The sequence below is a fragment of the Macaca nemestrina genome, chromosome 8, assembly GCF_043159975.1.
Source record: "Macaca nemestrina isolate mMacNem1 chromosome 8, mMacNem.hap1, whole genome shotgun sequence".
Taxonomy (NCBI): Eukaryota; Metazoa; Chordata; class Mammalia; order Primates; family Cercopithecidae; genus Macaca; species Macaca nemestrina.
This window is the reverse complement of record NC_092132.1, coordinates 144204585-144227792: the sequence shown is the minus strand read 5'-3', so window position 1 is coordinate 144227792 and position 23208 is coordinate 144204585. Positions and strand designations below refer to the sequence as shown.

At 46.9% G+C, this 23208-nt stretch overlaps 1 protein-coding gene and 1 long non-coding RNA gene across 2 annotated transcripts in view; both read left to right on the top strand.

Moving 5' to 3' along the window:
* LOC105491156 (uncharacterized) lies at positions 1–3855 on the top strand. Its single transcript, XM_011757310.3, has one exon. It carries the CDS (start codon positions 1–3, stop codon positions 901–903), a length of 903 nt encoding a protein of 300 aa, XP_011755612.2. The 3' UTR covers positions 904–3855.
* Positions 3856–11810: 7955 nt separating this feature from the next.
* The window catches only part of LOC105491155 (uncharacterized), a 71431-nt gene continuing 60033 nt past the window's right edge, over positions 11811–23208 (top strand). The window contains exon 1 of the long non-coding RNA XR_011607257.1: positions 11811–20812. This is a non-coding gene — a long non-coding RNA (uncharacterized lncRNA). The remainder of the gene's footprint in view (positions 20813–23208) is intronic.

Genomic DNA, 23208 nt, shown 5'->3' with positions numbered 1-23208 from the left:
ATGTTGTTTTTTCATTGTCTGGAGCTGCAGGGGAGGCGAGGCGCGGGGAAAGGGGCGAGGGGAGCCGGGGTAATTAACACGGGGGAGGCACCCCTCCGTCTCCCACTTCCACCCACACCCCCATCCCTCCACCCCCTCCGCTTTGCAGGAAAAAGCCTGGATGCGAAAGGATGGGGGAGAACAAAGAGCCTTTGGAAGACGTCGCTGTTATCTCATTGTCTGTGTGATTGGGGGAGCTGCGGCGGGGAGGATGCTGTGGTCCCTTCCTCCGGCGCTCCCCACCCCCATCCCTCTCCCCGCTGTCAGTGCGCACGCACACGCGCCGCTTTTTATTTCTTTTTCCTGGTTTTCTTATTCCATATTCTACCCACCCCCCTTCCTTTCTTTCACCTTTCCTTCCTTCCTTCCTTCCTTCCTTCCTTCCTCCTTTCCTTCCTCAGGAGAAAGGCCTCTCTCTCCGTGTTCACAGCGGACCTTGATTTAAATGTCCATACAATTAAGGCACGCGGTGAATGCCAAGAATGGGGCTGGCTGAGCACCGTGGGTCGGCAAGGGCCCGCCAAGGAAGGAGCGACCGACCGAACCAGGCGCCCTCCGCAGACCTCAGCGCAGCGGCTGCGGGCGCGAGGGGAGGGGTTTCGAGCTCCCTCCGGCTGCCTGTCCCGCACCGGAGCCCGTGGGGTGGGGAGGTGTGCAGCCTGTGACAGACAGGGGCTTAGAGATGCAAACAGACTCAGGGAGAGAAACAGAAGCTGGTTCTGTGACAGAAGCAGATCTGTGCAGCACAGATGCGGTGTGCGTGGGGAGGGGGTCGCTTGGGAGCGCATTGCGGAGTGCTTGTGTGTGCAGATTTTTCTCTGGGCTCAGGACTCATTGTATGGGGGTCGACACTTTCCTCCGTGACTGTGTTTTTGTTCTGAGCTGAGTTTTTCGATTTGCCCTTAAAAAAATAATAATTTGGCATCCAGAGACTGGCAGACTGCCTCAGGGCCTGGACTGCGGATATATTGTGTTCTGCTTGAGGTTTGGGGAGGAGGGCAGGCGGTTGGAAGGGAGAGGGGGAGCTGTTTGTCACCCTTTGCTGTAGAGCTGAGAGCACCTGACAAGCTTAAGGAAGTCGCTAGGCTATGTGGACAAGAAGGAGCCAGTTCCCAGCGGGTTCACAAGCTCCATCGGAGCTGAAAGCCTGGCCATGGCTCTAAGGAGCACCTCACGCCCTCCCTGTAGCTGTTATTGCAGTTTCAGGCAGAGATCCAGGAGCTGCAGAGGAAGGGAGAGGCACAATAACCTACATGGACCCAAGGGAGACATGTGTTCCTTTAAAAATGTGAACAGAAGGAAAAACAGAATGTGTGCAAGTGGGGGTCTGAGGAAAGACTGTTTTGAAAGAGGCTGTCAGGGAATGGAAAGGGTTAAGCTTTTCATCCTGAAGAACCTGCTTCCCAAATCAGGCCTTCCTCCCATCACTAGACCCTGAGCAGCAGCTGGTCCTAGAGACCCCCCTCGTACTGCGCTGCCACAATCTCATCCCATTTCCAGCTCTGTATTAACCACCAAGCTGCAGCGGATGGGGCAAGACCTAAGCTCATTAATTTCCAGGTGGAGGAAATGGAGGAGGGGCAGGTCCCTGCAGTAGAGGGAGGAGCAGAGAAAGGAGGCCAAGAGCTGGATCCTTCTGCCCAGGAAGCCTGCTGCATCCCTTCCCCCGAGCATGGCAGAGGCCTGGCTTTGCAAGGCCAAGGCCATAAGGGATGTTTAGGAGATTAATTTGATTCCTTACACAGTAATCAAGGCCTAAGAGTCTCCACTGAAGCTTACTGAGGACTTCTTTCCTCTCCAAAGCCTCAGTCTAGCCTGCTCAATAAATTAGTGTTCAGTGATGCCTCGGATCAGGGCCCCTCCCTGGCCTCACTTCCCCCAAATATTTATTGAGTACCTACTATGTGTAATCCTTGTGTAATTTTTACCTCTTAGGCTCTTCATTTGCCCTCCTAAGGCAGTGTTTAGAGTCAGGCAGAGGTTAAGTGTGTAGCACCCCACCTAGATACTTCCAGAACCTTCTCTGGGTCTGCAGAATGTGGCACAACCTGCTTGCCCCCGCAGAGAGAAAGCTGCAGTGCACATCTTGCAGACTGCAGGTGCTGGGCTGCCTCTGGAGACCCAGAAGGCAAGCTTGGCTGCAGGACAGAAAGGGAAAACAGCTTCTCTCACCCCTGAGCCTTAACAAGCCCTGTCTATTTGCCATTGCCTTCAAAATATACCTCCTCTGAAACTAGTAGCTTTCTGAGTTCTGGTGTCCCCTTCGCCCTTTCTAGACAGGTTTGGGAAGAAGAAAGCAGTCAGTGCTGGGCCTTATTGGGGTGTAAAGCCCCTTGCTCTGCCCCCTCTGCTCACTGTGAAGGCTGCTGGATGCTTCTTTTAGGCATGGTTTAACCTTCTGATTACTAAAACCCTTGCCCCACAAATGTCCACATTGACGAGCCTCTTTTTGGTAATTGCTTCCCCGTAATTCCTTCAGAGGTTGCTGTACCCTTCACGGATGTGCCCTCCGGTAAAATCTCCGGATGCCTTCCCACATAATGCCCCTTTCAGATGCTTTAAGCTGAGAGCTTAAACCGCAGGTACCATGGCTGACGCCTGCTAGGTTTCTGCTGTGGATAATCTATGATGGGAGGGGCATATTTTTTCTTCATTACTTATGTAAACTCTTGTTCCAGAAAGCTTTAGTGTGTGTGGGAGTGTTCTGGGTCTACTAGGTCTGTGTGCAAGGGTGTGGGCATTTGCCTGTGTCCACTGGGTGGGTCTCATTACAAAATGTATGTTTATGTAGGGCTTTAATGGTCGAAAATGGCAAAGAGACGAATGGACCACTTGGCCTTGTGTATAATTGCCAGGCCCCTTCTGTGCTCAGATAAGGTGTCCAAGTGAAGGTCAGCCCTTCCCTTCTGTATTTGGGGCCTATTTATGCCACCAGTAATTTTACAAGAAACCTGGATATTTCTCCCCTTTGAGGCCATTTAACTCTTTAACATCTTCTCTCTTATTACCTATTTGAGCCCCTCTAGCTACAGTCTATGGCTTAAATGAAAGGGGAATTATATGGTTAAGAAAAAGTAGGACGAGGTTGAGGCAGTTTGCTGACTGAATATGTGAAGAAGGCCCTGATGGGCTCATATGCACCGCCGCCATCACAGTCCTCAACGTGATGCAAGCTTATATGATTCTTGAGGTAACTCTACCAGATACTTCCAGATTTAGAAATGTATCAAAGGAAAAATTGGTGATATTCTTCTTTCCCCTGCCAGAAACAGCCCAGATCTCCGCTTAAGCGGAAAAGAGATTGACCTTCTAACAGAGGCAAAGGTAAACTCCTGTAAGTTACTTCCGTTACCAAAGGGAGGGGGGCAGCTTTTGTGAATGTTTGAGGAGCTTTTGCCACAGAGATATTTGGAGGAGGGGTGTGCCCATATGCACACATACATTTTCCCACATAACCATATCCAATGCTAGCATTTAGAGGAAGGCATTTAGCCACCAAAAGTCCATCCACCTATGCTGCTTCCACAGGGAAAACATTTTCTCTTTCCTCCTCTTGAACTTACATAATACCCTCCTCCCATTCCAACCTTAGAATGGAGTCTTTTGGGGGCAGCTGCAAAGCATTCTCCCTAGGACAGATGGAGCCTCCCTTCCCTCATCTACTCTGTGGGTGGTTTCAGGGCCCATGAGTCAACATGAGGAGTTGTGCTGGTGGTATGTGTGTTGGAGGCTGGGCTGGCTGATTCACAGTGACGAGGATGTCAATAATAACAATAATGAGAATGATGGTACCCAATAAAGACTTTTTTCCCCAAATCCCATCTACAATTCTTTCATTGGGTGTTTTGCCAAGTCTTTCTCAATCTCATTTCAGCTTTTTTAAAAGAAAATGTATTCAATACTTAATTGCATCACAAATGTAGACATATAAGAAAAAAGGACTTCAAACGGAATTTATGGGAGGCAATGTGTGCGGCTTTTTGCCTTATAGAGCTGTGTAGAAGGCCTGGAATGATCTTCCTGCAGCAAATTTAGATGGCCTTAAAAAAAAAAAAAAAAAAGAAAGAAAAGAAAAAAGAAAAAAAAATCGGGCCTTATTGAGGGCAAGGAATGTTCCAGGTCAGAATAAAAGTGTCAGCAACTCTCAATAGGTTCATCTTTTTATTTCCTATCCTTCTCCCTTTTGTCTTAAAATAGAAACGCTACCAAGACCTGAGGGACTGGGTCAGGGGCCGGGAAGCCCAGAAAACCAACTTCCAGAATCACTAAGAGCTTTCTCTCTCAAAATTACACTGGGAGGGTTCTTTTGAAATTCAAATCCAACCTGTTTGTTGCTTAAGCACACACAAAATACTGAGACCTGGAGTCCAGGAGGCAATACTTTGGCTGCAAGTGCATATTGCAACTTCGTGTGATGTCGCCAGGGCGGTTCTGCGTCGAGTTGCGGCTGCACGACTGTAGGCGCGGGCCCCATTTCGGCCCCTGCCGGCCCGGACCGCGCCCAGGGCTTCTCAGTGACTCGCTTCCCAGCACGCATGAGGCATTCTCGTCTCTTTCTCTTGGAATGCACCAGAGACTTCTCCATGGAGCAAGGAGAAGATGAGCAGGCGCTGGTTTCCCTTTTCTTTTTTGCTCCCATTTCCCAGGCTTGATTTTTTTTTTTTTTTTCTTTCTCTTTCTCTCCTGAATCATGCAGACCTGGAACTCCTGAGATTCGGGTCCTCCTGCAGTTCCCAAAGCTTTGAACTCATCCGAGGTGTGGGTAGACGCGGGTTAGTCTCGTTCTTTCTAGGATGAGCCCCAGGCCCAAGTTCTAAGTCGAGGGGGAGGCGAAGAGGTCAGGGCGCCCCCCAGCTCAGGGCGACAAACGCCAGGGACTGTCCCCGGAGAGGTCATTTTTCCATTTTCCATGCACATTGATTTCACTCTAGCGCCAGATGGACACTCGACGGTCAACGTTAGAGATTATTACGGAGTCGGGGGCAGGAAGAGGGACGAATCGAGGCGAGGGTACATCCTCAGCTTCCAAGGGTGGCCGAGCCAGACCGAAGGCCTGGGCGGGAGGTCACGTCCTCCCCTGGCCACCCGCAGCGCTCCCCAGCCGCAGGCCTGGGCCTAGACGCCGCATCCTCACGGCCGTGCAGCAGGTCAGCCTGTGTGCCCGGGCCCGCAGTCCTGCTTCCTTCGTCCTCCTCTGGGCCTCTCTCCGATCCACTTCAGTACCTGCGGCCTTAAGGACCCCACCCTGCACCCCGGAAAGCCTCAGAACTTGCAAGAAAAAGGAGCTGGCAGGTGCAGCCTGGGAAGGGGTACAGACAGAGGGGAGGTTGGGAGAGGACCCCGCCGCGAAAGCGCTTGGGGGTTTGGAGTTTTATTTGCTGAGTCCGTCTCAGTGCATCCTCCTGAACTCCCCATTAGGACGCCCCGCCCATACCTCCAGCCTCCTCTCCCGGATAGCCCCAGTGACCCTGCCAGGGAGCAGGCATTTTCCCTCAGGACCCAGAGACGTGTCCTCGCCATCTCCAAACACCCTCCTTCCCCTCCCCCGCAACCCTCTCCACAGAAGCCAAAACCACCACAAAAATCTTCAACCTGCAAGGAAAAAGACATATTCCTCCGTCGGCCTTAGTCAGCGTTAGTTCCAGATCCCACGCCGGAGGGGACCGAGCCGCTCGAAGTCGGTTGGAAGGAAGGCGCAGAAGGCTCTTTCTGTCTTCATGAATCTCCTTGCAAATGCAACCGCTGCTGCCATTAGGACGCGGTCTCTGTTTTCTAAAGAACTCGATTCCTTCCGTTTCCTCATCTGTTGGGTCCATCAGCGTGCAGTGAGTGATACCAGGTCCCTTTGGGTCAACAGGCCGTGCACCGAAACAACTTTCGGAGCCCCGGCCTCAAGGTCATGGGCCGGATGGTGCCCGACTGAGGCTGTGCCACTGAGACCTTCCGACGTGCAGGAAGGTGCCCTGAGCTGCACAGGGGGCTTCTGTCAGCCCCCTCCCACTCTACACAGATTGATGTGGCAATATTTATTCCCATTTAATCGAGACACTGGTTTAATTTCAGGTTGCTTCGGCTTAAGGCCCAATGGGGTTTTCTGCAGCTCTTTTCCCCAATGCCTCTACAGAAATTAATTGCTGTTAATATCCAATTTTGGCTGTATTATTCGTTAGCCAATTATGTATCCCATAGCCCAGGCCCCTTGCTGCTTTCAGTCTCTGCTGGAATCAGCTCACACTATGCTGGGCTTCTGCTTTTCCGCTTTCCCCTCTATTCAAACTCTCTCCTCCCAAGATGATTTACCGGCCAGTCAGGCATTTTGCTTGTGTCCCAGTGCTGGCTGAGCTGGGGGAGGTGTCTTTAAGCCGTTTTCCCCCTTTTGAGGGAAATGTCTTCTTTGCAGTGGAAATAAATAATTTCCATTTAAAAAAGAATCTAAGCTTCTCCACTCTCTTCACTATCCCAAGGCTTGCTTTCTCTGGAGCCATTTTTGGAGAGTGGTTTTGCGTCAAAAGCAAGCAAGGTGCCCCAGCCTCAGGGCTCTCCTCCCCACCTCCCTAGAAGTCCCTCTGAGACTGTGTTAAAGCCACCACATACACATAACACCATAGATTCAAACAGTGTGCTTGGAGGATGTCATTTCACATTTCAAGGAGGGAAACTTGAAAAAGCAATTTGGGAAAAGCACTATTTTCAGAGATGAGGAGAGCAGCTCTCCCCTCCTCCCCCACAGAGGCCCTGGAAACCATTCCAGCCTTGCACTGCACAACCCTGCTCGATGGAGCTGATGCAACTGGGGGCAAGAGCCTTTAAAAAGTGTTATTTTGCCTTGGTTTTTTGTGCCTTGAGTTCAATGATAGACAGAAGCAAACACTTCCCATCACTGATGCTCTGGAAACAGAAACATACAAGTGAGAATCCTAAGGACAGCAGAGGCCCTTCTTTGTCTGCTTCCTGTCCTTCCCCCATTTGGAAAGAATGCCCCCCATGCCTTCATGTGCCCTCACACTTATCTCTAGCAGTTCTGTAACAACCTGCGCAGTGTCGGCATCAGAACCGAGTGCAGAGAAAACAAAAAGTCCAAGCCGCTGGCTTGGACTGCGGCCCCTACAGATGAAGCCCGAGGTGGGAGGTTTTCTTCTCTGCCTGGAAATCCTATAGTCAGATTTGTCGTAGGGGGGAGGTGGGTGGTGACTGTGGTGGAGGGCTGGGACATTGTTAAGAAGGTGCCTTACACAGAAGGCTCAATAAATACCACCCAAATTGGATGTAATTAAATTAGCAGCAGCTGTCCTGCTTTTCCTGTCGAAAAGCTACAATTAGGCATGAAGGCCTCTTGGGCAAAGGCTAGATAGAGTGGCATCCTAGGAAAGGAGGGGGCTAACAGTGTTTTTGGTTCATCTTCTATCCTCAGCCCCTGCCTAGCTTGTCCAGATGTGTGGAGTTTTCTTTTCTTTTCTTTCTTTTCTTTCCTTTTTGTTTGTTTGTTTTTTGTTTGTTTGTTTTTGAGATGGAGTCTGGCTCTGTCGCCCAGGCTGGAATGCAGTGGCTTGATCTCGGCTCACTGCAACCTCCATCTCCCGGGTTCAAGAGATTCTTCTGCCTCAGCCTCCTGAAGCGCTGGGATTACAGGCATGCATCACCACGCCTGGCTATTTTTTTGTATTTTCAGTAGAGACAGGGTTTCACCATGTTGGCCAGGCGAATTGGTAATATTCCAAAAATATTACCAAAGGACTGCCTATGGTCTCGAACTCCCAACCTCAGGTGACCCACCCGCCCTGGCCTCCCACAGTGCTGGAATTATGGGCATGAGCCACCACACCCAGCTGAGTTTTATTTTCAAAATAGTCCAAGCATAGTAAAGAACCCACATACTGTGCCCAGTCCCAGAGAGAATTTCTGGGAAAATAAGAGGAAAAAAGCCCCTCTTTTTTAGAACCCTTCTGCCGTCCTTTGAGAGCACTTTAACTTTCAAAGATCCTCATATTCAAAACTCTCTTGTCACCACTCCAATTCATATCTCAACCAAGGCCTTTCCCACTGCGGTATGCCCTCTAAACAAAACTAATAACAACAACAACAACAACAACTATAATAATCAACTTATATTTCCTTCTCCTCTCCTTCCCCCAGCCCCTTGAATATATCTCTATTCTCAATGTTCAAGAGGCATTAGGAGAAAGACAGTGAGGTTAAACCATTTCATACTAATACATGAGTCACTTCAACAAGTCTTTTAACTTCCCCAGAGATATTTAACATTTTAGAAGAGGTGTTGGCTGGGCACGGTGGTTCATGACTGTAATCCCAGCATTTTGGGAGGCCAAGAAGGGAAGATCACTTGAGCCCAGGAGTTTGAGGCCAGCCTGGGCAATGTGGCTAGACTCTATCTCTACAAAAAAAAAAAAAAAATCAAAAAATTAACCGGAGTGACGGGGCACAATCCCAGCTACAGTCCCAGCTACTCAGGAGGCTCAGTGTGGGAGGATCGCTGGAGCACCAGAGGATGAGGCTGCAGTGAGCTGTGTTCATGCCACTGCACTCCGGCCTGGGAGACAAGAGTGAGACCCCGTCTCAAAAAAAAAAAAAAAGAAAAAAGAAAAAAGAAAACAAAGAAGAAAGAAAAAAAAGAAGAAAGAAAGAAAAAGAAGAAAGAAAGTGAGAGAAAGAGAAAGAAGAAAGAAAGAAAGAGAAAGGAAGAAAGAAAGAAAAAGAAAAAAGTAAAAGAAAGAAAGAAAAAGAAAGAAAGAAAGAAAGAGAAAGAAAGAAAGAAGGAAAGAAAGAAAGAAAGAAAGAAAGAAAGAAAGAAAGAAAGAAAGAAAGAAAGAAAGAAAGAAAGAAAGAAAGAAAGAAAGAAAGAAAAAAGAAAGAGGAAGGAAGAAAGGAAGGAAGGAAGGAAGGAAGGAAGGAAGGAAGGAAGGAAGGAAGGAAGGAAGGAAGGAAGGAAGGAAGGAAGGAAAAGAGAGAGGCACTTACCTACAAAGTCTAGTTGTAGGAGTTTCTTGTAAAGGCACCCAAAAGCAGTAAGGCAGAATCACATCAGCGCCTCCACTTTCTGCTTGAGGATAACATCATTGTTCTTTCCTTCCAGACACACCAGTGCTCAGCCTTCCAAACATAACATAACAGGAAAACACATGTAAAAAACCCTAATGAATCCTCATGACTTGATGTGTCCTCTGCCTCCTTTATTAGCACCAATTGGTAGGAGCACCCCAAGCTTTTGCCAGGGACATCTGTGATGTTGGTACCTGTGATATCAGTCTAGGTCAAGGTACTGCATCTTTTGCAAATTTGAAGCCAGCCCTTTGTATAATCATGAATTCTGATTTTGCTATTTCCATGAATTTTTTTTTTTTTTTTGACAGAGTCTTACTCTGTCACCCAGGCTGGAATGATGCAGTGATGGGATCTCGGCTCACTGCAAGCTCCGCCTCCCAGGTTCAAGTAATTCTTCTGCCTCAGCCTCCCAAGTAGTTGTGATAACAGGTGCATGCCACCATGCCTGGCTAATTTTTGTATTTTTTAGTAGAGATGGGGTTTTGCCATGTTGGCCAGGTTGGTCTCGAACTCCTGACCTCAAATGATCCATCTGCCTCAACCTCCCAAGGTGCTGCAATTACAGGCATGAGCTACTGTGCTTGGCTTCCATGAATTATATTTAACTAATTATTTGATTAAATACCAGACTATCTGACACAGTATAAGCCTGCTTCACCCTGCTAACCCAAGGTAGACACAAAGTGCCTCCAGGCAAAGCTGGAACTTGGGACTGGGCACTTCCCTGGGCTGGGTTTTGGTCACTCTCCCATCCTCAGCCAGCTCCTTCCCCCACTTAACCGGAACTCTCTCATGTCCTTGCAGCCCCAGCTCTCCAAGCACCCTGTCCCATGTCCCATTCTCAGTGCATCTAAGCTTCCCGCAATGGCAAAGCTGGCACCAAGGAGCAAGTTCTCATGGGGTGAGAAGCAGATATGTTAGGACTTTCAGGGAGAGTGAGAGCCTTCCCAGCCTCCTGCCAGCCTCTTAGAAAACTTTGCCTTTGAAAATGTCAACTGTCTCTCCCTTCTTTCCAGCCTTCTACTCCTACCTCAGCATCTTGCCGCCTTCATGTGGACAGTAAATCAACAGCAACAGCATAGCCTGAGGGTTGGTAGTCTTGCCTTTTTCTTTCTTTCTTTCTTTCTTTCTTTCTTTCTTTCTTTCTTTCTTTCTTTCTTTCTTTCTTTCTTTCTTTCTTTCTTTTTTTAGATGGAATCTCGCTCTGTCACCCAGGCTAGAGTGCAGCGGTGTGATCTTGGTTCACTGCAACCTCTGCCTCCCAGATTCAAGCAATTCTCCTGCCTCAGCCTCCTGAGTAGCTGGGATTATAGGCATGCACCACCATGCTTGGCTAATTTTTGTATTTTTATTAGAGATGGGGTTTCACCATGTTGGCCAGGCTGGTCTCGAACCCCTGACCTCAGGTGATCTGCCCCACTCAGCCTTCCAAAGTGCTGGGATTACAGGCATGAGTCACTGTGCCTGGCCCGGACTGTGTTTCTATTGTACTAAACCTGTCCTATCTGATTCCTGAATCACTCCTTGCACTATTGACCAAAACCTATCCAAGACAGCATGTGGAGGCAGCTAGGAAAATTATTTAATGTGATCCCAGGGCCTCTCAGAAGCCTAGACAGACTTGGTGCCTTCCTTTTTTTTCTTTTTGAGGCTTCTAGTACATTCAGAAGTGCCAAATCAGAGCTATAAAAATTGCTGTATGTATAGCATCTTCCAAAAATATTACCAAAAGGATTGCCTATGAGAGCCTTTGAGACCGTGTGATTCCACGAAAAGGCCCTGTATGTTAAGGCCTCAGCCCCCAGAGAAAGCTAAGCCCGCTATGACCACCAGCTCTGGTATCATATTACCTCTGCTTGGTCCACGGCGCTACCACCAGGCTGTGTAACTGTGCGTAGGTTGCTAAACCTCTCTGAGCATCCTCTGTAATAAGGTGATATAATGATGGTATCTACTTCAAAGGGTTGTCAGGAGGAAATGAGATAATGCACGTTAAAATATTCAGCACATCACGTAGCACTGTTCAATAGAAATATAACGCAAGCCATATGTGGTGTTTAAAATTTTCTAGTAGCCACACATTTAAAAGTAAAAAAGAAACGTGACATTAATTTTAATCATATATTTTATTTAACCCAATACATATAACCAAAAATGGCATGATGGTGCACACCTGTGGTCCCAGCAACTCAGGAAGCTGAGGGGGAAGGATCACTTGAGCCCAGGAGTTTGAAGCCGCAGTGAGCTATGATCACACCATTGCACTCCAGCCTGGGAGACAGAGCAAGACCCCGCCTCAAAAAATATATACCCCCCCTCAAAAAATGAGAAATTTAACATTCTTTTATTCATACTAAAACTTCAAAATTTGATGTGTGTTTTATACTTCCAATGCGTCTCAATTCAGATGCTAAATTTTAATCAGAAATACTTGCTTCTTGGCCGGGCGCGGTGGCTCAAACCTATAATCCCAGCATTTTGGGAGGCCAAGATGGGCGGAACGAGGTCAGGAGATTGAGACCATCCTGGCTAACATGGTGAAACCCCGTCTCTACTAAAGATACAAAAAAAAAATTAGCTGGGCGTGGTGGCGGGCGCCTGTAGTCTCTGCTACTCGGGAAACTTAGGCAGGAGAATGGCGTGAACCGGGGAGGCGGAGCTTGCAGTGAGCAGAGCTACTGCAGTCCAGCCTGGGCGACAGATTCGAAAAAAAAAGAAAAGAAAAAGAAAAAAGTAATACTTGCTTCTTATTTAGATTTCATAAGATTTATATAATAGTTGAAAAAGTACATTCACATACCCATGTTAGTTTCAACCTTTCTTAAATATTTTCTAATAACTGAATAGAGTATCTGCTTTTAAATTTAAATTTAAAAATCACCTCTTCAGTTGCACTGAGCATATATCTATCTATACCTATATCTATATCTATATATATATTTTTTGAGACGGAGCCTCACTCTGTCACCCAGGCTAAAGTGCAGTGGCGTGATCTTGGCTCACTGCAACCTTCGTCTCCCTGGTTCAAACTATTCTGTCTCAGTCTCCCAAGTAGCTGGAATTACAGGCATACGCCACTATGGCCAACTAATTTTTGTATTTTTAGTAGCCATGGGGTTTCACCACATTGGCCAGGCTGGTCTCGAACTCCTGACCTCAGGTGATCTAGCCACCTCAGTCTCCCAAAGTGATGGGATCACAGGCGTGAGCCACCACGCCCAGCCCTGAGCACATTTCAAGTACTCAATAGCCTCATGGTTAGTATCTACCACACAGTGCAGGTGGAAAATACTGTTTGGCACATAGTAAGCACTCAGTAAATGCTCACTGCCATTACCCTCAGGGCCCCATCCCTCCTAGGCACAAGGAGCAGCTCCTTCTCTTTCTTCAGACCCCAAATCTGAGGCCAGGCCTGTCATTTGTCCTATGCATGGCCTATGAAATGCATGAGTCCAGGCTCAGCATGTCCGGGGCCTCTTTGGAATATGTCCTAGTCCAGTCTGGGTGCTATAACAAAAGACCACAAACTGGGTGGCTTATAAACAACAGAGGGCTAGTCATGGTGCCTCATATTTGTAATCCCAGGACTTTGGGAAGCTGATGTGGGAGGATCATTTTATCCCAGTAATCTGAGACCAGTCTGGGCAACATGGAGAGACCCTGTCTCTACAAAAAAAAAAAAAAAATTTAAAAAATTAGCCAGGTGTGGTGGTGCATGCCTGTGATCCCGGTTACTCGGGAGGCTGAGGCAGGAGGATTGCTTAAACCCAGGAGGTCGAGGCTGTAGTGAGCCATGATTATGCCACTGCACTTTAACCTGGGCAACAGAGTAAGACCCTGTCTCAAAAATAAAATAAAGTAACAGAAATAAATTTATCACAATTCTGGAAGCTGGGAAGTCAAGATGAAGGCGCCAGGAGATCTGGTGTCTGATAGGGTCCACTCCCTTGTTCATAGATAGCGCCTTCTCACTGACCTCACATGGCAGAAGGCGCAAAAGAGTTCTGTCGGGCTATTATAAGGGCACTAGTCCTATTCATGAGGGCTCCACCTTCACAACTTCATCACCCCTCAAAAGGCTCCGGCTCCTAACACCATCACCTCAAGGGGTTAGGATTTCAATATTTGAATGGCGGGGGGACACAAACATTCAGACCATAGCAGGGAACAATTTTATTTATGCTGTGATTTAGGGTCTCACTCTGTTGCTCAGGCTGGAGTACAGTAGCACAATCACAGTTCACTGCAGCCTCATACTCCTGGGCTCAAGGGATCTTCCTGCCTCAGCCTCCTGAGTAGCTGGGACTACAAACATGTACCATCACCCCTGGCTAATTAAAAAAAATTTCTTTGTAGAGAGGGGATATTACTATCTTGCCCAGGCTGGCCGCAAATCCCTGGGCTCACATGATCCTCCTACCTCTGCCCCTCAAAGTGCTGGGATTACAGACATGAGCCCCTGCACCCATCCAGGGTAAAATTTCACAGTCACTGAAGGGGCCATTTTCCAGGAACATCTTCCTGACCTTCCCCACTGGGATTCTAGGAAGGCTTTTGGGCTCTCCAGGGTCGTCTTGCCATGCATGTGTGTGTAGGGAGTAGGGATAACAAGCCTTCGTGGAGGGTTATTCTTTAAACCATAACCCAGTACATCTGTGCAGCAGAAATAACAAGACTAGCATGGTCACACTAGTGACTGATAGCTATTCCTATTCACAAGCCAAATGAGGAGAAAATAGACATGGGTGTGGTACATGTTCCTAAATTTAATTCTGTGCTCATCTCTCATTCCATTAATAACCAGTCTTATCCTTCTCTATATTCATGTTTTTCAACTACTCTTTATTGAAATTGTGCTGCCTATCAATCACCAATGTGAGCTAGGTGGAATTTGTGGATAAATAAGACTCACGCCCTTCCTGCCCTCAGCAAGCACACAGTCCAGTAGAGAAGACAAATACATTAGCAATGATGGCAAAGCAAATATGAGCAGTCCTATGCAAGACAGACAGTCAAAATGCCAGCAGAGTTCAAATGAAAGAGAGTGTTTTCCAGTGAGAGGGCTGGGGAAACCTCAAGAGGCAGGTGGGATCTAGGATGGAGGGAACACCCTCACTGGTAAGATTAGCATCCACTCCATCCCAGATGTGAGGAAGTTTTGCAGAATTAAGCATAGGCACAATGGCAATATAGAAGAAGGAAAGTTTGGGGTTAGATTGCAGGTGGAAATTGCTGGGTCATATGGTAATTCTGTTTCGTTGTGTTTAGTTTTGTTTTGTTTTTGAGACAGTCTCACTTTGTCACCCAGGCTGGAGTGCAATGGTGCAATCTCAACTCACTGCAACCTCCACCTCCCAGGTTCAAGCGATTCTCCTGCCTAAACCTCCTGAGTGGCTGAGATTACAGGTGCCCACCATAACGCCCAGCTAATTTTTGTATTTTTAGTAGAAATGGGATTTCACCATGTCAGCCAGGCTGGTCTCGAACTTCTGATCTCAACTGATCCACTAGCCGTGGCCTCCCAAAGTGCTTGGATTACAGGTGTGAGCCACCGTGCCCGATAATTCTATTTTTAATTTTTTGAAGACCCACCATATTACATCATTCCATATACCCACCAACAGTGTACGAGGATTCCCATTTCTCCACATCCTTGCCAATCTTTGTTATTGTGTGTGTGTGGGGTGTGTGTGTGTGTGTGTGTGTGTGTGTGTGTGTGTGTAGTAGCCATCCTTAAAGGGTGTGAAGTGGTATCTCATTGTGGTTTTGATTTTCATTTCCCTAGTGATTAGTGATGTTGAGAATCTTTTCATGAACTTCTTTGCCATTTGTATATCTTCTCTGAAAAAATGTCCAAGTCCTTTGCCCATGTCTTAACTGGGTTGTTTGCTTGGGTTTTGTTGTTGTTGTTGTTGTTGTTGTTGATGATGCTATTGTCATGACAATCATTACTTTTGCAAGTTCCAAGGCAGTTTTTTTGGTTGTGTTTGTTTTGTTTTGTTGTGTTTTGAGACAAGGTCTCTCTCTGTCACCCAGGCTGGAGTGCAGTGGCACAATCATGGCTCATTGCAGCCTCGACCTCCTGGGCTCAAGTGATCCTCTCACCTCAGCCTCTGAAGTAGCTGGGACTACAGGGGCATGATACCATGTGTGACTAATTTTATTTTATTTTTAGTAGAGACAGAGTCTTGTTATGTTCCCCAAACTGCTCTGGAACTCCTGGACTCAAGCAATCCTCCTGACTTGGCCTCCCAAAGTGCTGGGATTATAGGTAAGAGCCACCATGCCCAGACTCCAGTGCAGTTTTGACAAATGAGATGGAGTCAGCAGCCCATTACCCACTGAATAAAGCTGAGCTCTCCTAAGTCCTGCATTGGTGGTGCCCTGCTCACCGGCATGCCCAGTGATTGTCCTGTGCCTCCTGGGTTATTTGCTTAAATCCTCAAACCTCCCTCCTTGGCTGGGTTGCTGAAACCCTTCCTACAATTCCTGAGAGCTACATTTAACCTCTAGAAAGCTCCTATTCCAAATCTGATGAAGCACTGAAAACAAAATACTTTCACATCCTTGACCCTGACCTGTAGCATATTACTCAAAACTCTTATGATTTCAAGTCACAGAAACCCAATCTGAACCAGCTGAAACACTCAGGGGGATTTAGTATTTCATGGAACCCAGTGTCGCAGGGACAGGTGGAAACACTGACTCGAACATCTCTTTCTGAGTTTCTCATCTCAGCACCTCTCTGCATACGTTGAAATCTTTTTTTCTGCTAACTGGCCTCTGCTTCCCAGGTTCACACAGCAAGAAACATGGCCATTGGGTTGTCCCAGGATTTGCATTTTATAGCCCAGCTTAGGTCAGGTGGCCACCCCTGTGCCAATCAACTTGACCAAATGAATGAAAAACCCCAATTGATCAAGTTGGAGTTAAGTGCATGCAGGGAGCACCTATGGTAACTGTGGATGGCAGGGAGGGCAGCTACCTAGAAAAAGGTACTGCTGAACAGGTAAGACCGCAGGTATCCACAGCTACCACCAATCTACTGTGAAGAGTGCCTCTGAAGTTGTGCAATACACAAGCTGTATGATGCTGGTCCTAGTAGAATATCTTATTTCTAAACTCCAACCATCAGGTTGGCATCTGCCTCCACATTTGCCCTCCTCAGAAGATCTTGACACCCAAGTTCACCCCATCCTCTGGAGTCCTGTGGAATGAAAAAAAGACCATTTGTCCCAACCCTGGAGCCAAGGTCCAGCATGCTCTGTGTCCAAGTTCAGATTACCACAAAAGCAGGTTGTGAAGACCGTAAGTTGTTACCTATTTGCTTTTTAACCAATTGTATATATAACATTTGGTGCTTTTCACAACGCCACACTGTTTCTGTCTTACTGTACTGTTTCTCTTCCTAGTAAGCTACCAACATTTCCCCTCTCCTCCCTAAAAAAATGAAAAAAAAGAGAGAGCTGCAGGTAATGCCTATACGTTCATCTCCTAGGAAGTCCTTGAGACGACGGGTTCCAAAGAGCAGTTGGGAACATGAAGAAAATCCCAGTGGGGAGACCCTGCTCCCAAGTCTCACTAATTCTGGATTTAATTCTCCATTGTAGGCCAGGTGTTGAATTAGTGGCCCTCCCACCCTACCTTCTGTTTTCTATGATCTCGTCTCATCTGATAAAGGTTCCAGATCTGAAAGTCTCTGAGACCAGAACCTTAATCCAATTAAACCCTGCTAAAGCAAACAAACTTGGGGAAAACAATGAGGTGAAGAGGTTAACAGCAGACAAAACCTCCACTGACAAGCTAAATTAGCCTTGCCCACCTCAGGAGAAGGTGAAAGATGGACAGCAGAGACAGCTGGTAGTGATTAACATTTGCTCAAAATTCTAAGGAGCTGATTTTTTTTTCCAAGTTAAATGTTAACCTGTGAAAAGAGGAACAGTAACTACAGGAAGAGGAATGTGAAGAAGAAAACAGAAAGACCAGCCTGCTGGGTGGATGTCTTCTTCCCAAAGTAGTTGAGACCAGGGATACTGAGGAACAGTTTTCCATTTATCCTTCATCATCTCCATTCAACAGGGCCACTGAGCTCCAAATGAGCATGGAAAGATGGAGGAGCTGCCAAACCTGACCTTGGAGGCCCTGGTCAGGAGCCTGATGGAGACCTTCCAGTTTTACACTCTTTGTGAATTTGTCTGTGGGGTGGGTTTGTTCTGATGCTGTGAGTAGCTTCCACTGGAAAAGGCACCATCTCCACCCAACATTTTAGGTACGTTGGTGCATTGGGAGGACATTCTTGGTGCAAACAATCATCTGCATATTCTTTGCTATCCTTTGGTAGAGGCTCTATTTACCACATTGAAGAGTAAAAAGATTATGATGTGTGTTTTGGGTGTGTGTGTGTGTGTGTGTGTGTGACTATTAGTGAAAACTGCTAGTAGGATGTCAGTGTGGAGAGAAATTCAGTCCTCCCACAAGTGATGAGGCCCAACATTAAGGGGCAGAACATCAGTGAGTACCACATTAAGGCACTAATCTCGACATCTGGGAAGAAGCAAAGAAAAATGTGACATGCCTCTTACCTTTTAGGGACTTATAATACAGGAAAGAGAAGACTTGTATAAATGGCTAAAAATATACTAAGGAATATAACTAATAACTAATGCAGAGTGTGCTGGTAAAAGGTTGTGTGGGTTCAGGAATGTCAAAAGTTGCAGCTGCTGTGAAAGCCAATATGGCAGATCCTCAAAAAATTAAACACAAAATTACCATATGACTCGGCAACTCCACTTCCGGGTATACACTTAAAACAACTGAAAGCAGAGACTCAGATAATTGCACGCCCATGTTCATAGCAGCATTATTCACAATCGCCAAAATGTGGAAGCAACCCAAGTGTCCACTGGCCAATGAATGAATGAGCAAAACGTGCTGCGTATCGACAATAGAATATTATTCAACCTTAAAAGGAAACAAATTCTGGCACGTGTTGCAACATGGATGAACCTTGAGTGGATGAAGAAAACAGAAAGACCAGTCTGCTGGGTGGATGTCTTCTTCCCAAAGTAGTTGGGATCAGGAATGCTGAGAAACAATTCCCCATTCATTCTTCAACATCTCCATTCAGCAAGACCACTGAGCTCCAGGATGAGCATGGAAGGATGGAGGAGCTGCCAAGTTTGACCTTGGGGACCCACGTCAGGAGCCTTCTGGAGACTTTCCAGTTTTATGCCCTTCGTGAATTTGTTTGTGGGGTGAACTATATGAAGTGAACTAAGCCAATCGCACACAAAAAATAAAACTGTATGATTCCACTTATATGAGGCACCTAGTCAAATTCAGAGACAGAAAGAAAAATGAGGGTTGACAGGGGTGGGGAGGACGGAAGAGTGGGAAGTTAGTGTCAATGGGAACAGAGTTTCAGCTTTGCAAAAGAGTTCTGGGAATGAATGGCGTAATGACTGCACAACACTGAAGGTACTTAATGCCCCTGAACCACATACTTAGAAACTGATTAAGATGGTAAATTTTTTGTAAGTGTATTTTACCATATTTTTTTTCAAAGTCATGTGGTTTCAGATAAGACTTTATAGAAAAGGTGGCATTGAGCTGCCTGAAAGAAATAGATGAATTTCAGTATATAAAGAAGAGGAAGAAGGACATTAGAGACCAGGGGAAGGACATGAAAGGATCAAAGGCAGTGAAGTATCCATGGGTACGCACAGTGAGTGGTTTAAGTTTCCTGGAACAAAGGGTTCGAGAAGGAAAACAAGGTCAGACAGCCATTGAAACCCAGACAATGGTGAGCCTTGAAGGCTAGACTAAGGAGTTTGGATTTTATTTCTAAGTCAGCACATCCACCATTTCCATAGTGTTCCACAGGACACTAATTCTATGAGATGCTCTGAAAAAAATGGGGGAAGGGAGCCATTGACGAACAGGTTTGAGAAAGGCTGCATAGCCCTATGGCCAATTTGCCGTGCACACTAGCTAACATTGGTAAGTCCCTACGTAAAGAAATCTGCCTCATTTTGCTTAAGTCAGTGTTGCCCAAACTTGTTGGATTATGGTGCCCTGGGATTCTCTTGACACCTATTAACATCCTCCCAAAGCATTCCACATGTTTAGAGAAACATCTCCATAGGAAAGGGAGCTATTGGAGCTTTTTAGCAGAGGCATTTACATGGTCAGAGTGCTGCTTTAGGAAGGCTAATCAGACAGCAGATTGATGCATGGATTGAGGGGGATAGAGACAAATGACTAGAACTGTGGATATGTCATTAAGGACGGGTGCAGGTCAGATTTCTAGTGTCTGAAACACCGAAGAGACATTTCAAGTACCGAGAAGACACCCTGTTACTGAGATCAAATGCTGGCCATCAGCAGACTCCTCCACCTTCCCCAGATTTTGACTCACTCTACCCTGAAGCACATAGGATCCACCATGGGTTCACGCCCCTCCATGTCTCTCAGCCCCCAGAGGCACATGAAGTGGTGCGTTGGAGTGACTGGTGCCAGCTCACGGAAGCCTCTACTTGGGAGCTTTGCAAGAACCATTAGTAGAAGCCTGCCATGGTGGAGCCACCTATACCGTGGAAATCAGCCAATGCTACAAATGAGAGCTTTTGTTTGGGGGGATCCATTTAGCAGCACATCACTGACCAGGTGCCAAGTCGGGATTAAATGTGTAAGGGTTGTATTAGGCAAAGCACTTGTGTGAGGAAAAAAAACGAGAAGGGAGGTAGGATAGTCTGGGATGGCGTGTCCAACAGCAAACCAGGGAAGGGAAGAGAGAGGAGAGAGGGAAAGGAGGTGGGGTGGACGTGCCCCAGACTGCAAGCCTTCTGAGGAAGGGTCAACGAGTCCTTCAGCCAAAGTCAGCCGTCCATGGATGTCTTCCAGGAACCGGCGTTAGATCCCCGCAGCGATCAGCCACTCACAGGGAGCTGCCCGCGGGGAATGCAGCCCAGGGCACACGCAGCAATGGATTTCTGCGCGCAGCGGCCTTGGTCCTTGGTTTGTTTACGCTTCTCGTTGATGGTGGTCCGTGAGACGCATGCTCATTACCACCCACTGCCCACCCCTTGCCCCACACAGATCTATTTCTCCAACCAGGAAAGTTCAGAAAGCAGCGCCTCCAAGGCTCCCAGGGGCCTTTACTTCTTGAGCGATAAACCACAGCCCCCGTGACTGCCGAGGGTCTTGGAGCATCCTAGACCCTCCCCCGCCCTGCATTTAAATTCCCCTCACCCTCAGCTATCAGGTCAGCAGGTGTCGGTAGTTTACCTGATGGGATGCCCCTCATTCCTGAAGGGTCTAAATTAGAATCATACCCTGCTCAGTCTGGAGTGACTGCACCTGCGTATTCACAGTTACAAGTGGGTGAGGGAGCCGCAGGAGGCACCCGAGCCCAGCCCCTGGGTTCTCCCCGTGTTCCTCCCCGCCCCCACTAGGTAAAAGCGCGCCTGCCTCCTGCTGCTGATTAGATCAATAAAGCCTGCCAATACGATGATTTCTCTTTTAACCTGCTGATCCTTGTGAACGAGGCCTCCTAAGTGTCCTGGCAGCAGCTTCAACTTGCGGTTCAACAGGACCCTTACTGTGTCTCCCGGCCAGAGTGTACCCTCTTTTGGATCCGGACCTCCAACCCTGCAGAGCCCAGGGTCGCAGAGCAGGAAGCTCCAAATCCCGCTGTGGGTCTTAGAGACTGACGGTAAGTGAAGTCACTTCTGCTTCTACCCCTTGGTTTCCAGACTCACGTGTCTTTCCTTTTGGGGACACAATGACATATACAAGTCTTTGTACACTGAAGGATGGCACCTCGTCCTTGTGGGGGTTTCCTCTGAGCTAGCGCTTCAGTTGCTCCTTGAAAAGGCCATACCAGCGTTCTGTGAGGCCAGCTGCCCCAGAGGGTTGCAGTGTGTGATGCAGTGAGTGAACCCCACTGTCGTGGGCTGTGAGGTGTGTCTCTTAGTCGGCTGCTGTGCTGTGTGGGACTCACGCCTATGGGTCAGGCATTCTATAAGCCCCCAGATGGTAGTGCTGGCTGAGATGCTCTGGGCAGGAAAGGCAGATCCATTCCCAAAGTATCTACACCTGTGAAGACAAACCACTGGCCCTTTTAGGTTGGGGTCCTAGGGGAATAAGGCCATAACAGTAGCAGCTCTGCTGCTGACATTCAGAGGCACAGTGGCTAGACTGGTAAGCCGGAGGCATGCTGTTGACCTCATACATAGCCTCCATCTCCACACCTTAGCCATCTATTTGTTCATGCTCCTGTCATGCCAGTTCTGGGGTGGACGCTGACAGCCAGCATCACTGGGCCAAGTCATCGTGTCTAATTGATTGTTCAGAGGCTCTTCCATGATGAATGTGTCCTGGTGGACATGAAAATGTGCAACAGAATCCTTCACATTGTGTGCCCATTCTCAAGTGTACATTCACACACCTTAACCCCAGACCTTAGTCACTATCCAGGATTTGCAAACAAATTCTCATCTTGGGCCACGTTTTTTCCCCATGCAAAGGGTAGATGACCAGTTGCACTGTTCAAAACCCTGTCTGCTAGGAAGAGCTTATCTCGCCACTGAGTTTCAGGACCACACCTGAATGTGACTGTCATCTGTTATATTTCATTTTTATTTATTTTTATTATAATTATACTTTAAGCTCTGGGGTACATGTGCAGAAAATGCAGGTTTGTTAGATAGGTATACACATGCCATGGTGGCTTGCTGCACCCATCAACCTGTCATCTACATTAGGTATTTCTCCTACTGCTATCCCTCCTCTAGCCCCCCCCCCCACCTCCTGACAGGCCCCAGTGTGTGATGTTCCCCTCCCTGTGTCCATGTGTTCTCATTGTTCAGCTCCCACTTATGACTGAGAACATGCAGCGTTTGGTTTTCTGTTCCTGTGTTAGTTTGCTGAGAATGATGGTTTCCAGCTTCTTTCGTGTCCCTGCAAAGGACATAAACTCATCTTTTTATGGCTGCATAGCATTGCATGGTGTATATGTGCCACATTTTCTTTATCCAGTCTATCATTGATGGGCATTTGGGTTGGTTCCAAGACTTTGCTATTGTGAATAATGCCGCAATAAACATACGTGTGCATGTGTCTTTATAGTAGAATGATTTATAATCCTTTGGGTATATACCCAGTAATGAGATTGCTGGGTCAAATGGTATTTCTGGTTCTAGATCCTTGAGGAATTGCCACATTGTCTTTCACAATGGTTGAACCAATTTACACTCCCACCAACAGTGTAAAAGCATTTGTATTTCTCCACATCCTCTCCAGCATCTGTTGTTTCCTGACTTTTTAATGATTGCCCTTCTAACTGGCATGAGATGGTGTCTCATTGTGGGTTTGATTTGCATTTCTCTAAGGACCAGTGATGAGCTTTTTTTCATATGTTGTTGGCTGCATCAATGTCTTCTTTTGAGAAGTGTCTGTTCATATCTTTCACCCACTTTTTGATGGAGTTGTTTGTTTTTTCTTGTAAATTTGTTTAAGTTCTTGGTAAATTCTGGATATGAGCCCTTTGTCAGATGGATAGATTGCAAAAATTTTCTCCCATTCTGTAGGTTGCCTGTTCACTCTGAGGATAGTTTGTTTTGCTGTGCAGAAGCTCTTTAGTTTAATTGAACTCATTTGTCAATTTTGGCTTTTGTTGCCCTTACTTTTGGTGTTTTAGTCATGAAGTCTTTGCCCATGCCTATGTCCTGAATGGTATTGCCTAGGTTTTCTTCTAGGGATTTTATGGTTTTAGGTCTTATGTTTAAGTCTTTAATCTACCTTGAGTTAATTTTTTAAAAGGTATAAGGAAGGGGTCCAGTTTCAGTTTTCTGCATATGGCTAGCCAGTTTTCTCAATACCATTTATTAAATAGGGAATCCTTTCCCTGTTACTTGTTTTTGACAGGTTTGTCAAAGATCAGATGGTTATAGATGTGTGGTGTTATTTCTGAGGCCTCTGTTCTGTTCCATTGGTCTATATATGTGTTTTGGTACCAGTACCATGCTGTTTTGGTTACTGTAGCCTTGTAGTATAGTCTGAAGTCAGGTAGCATGATGCCTCCAGCATTGTTCTTTTTGCTTGGGATCG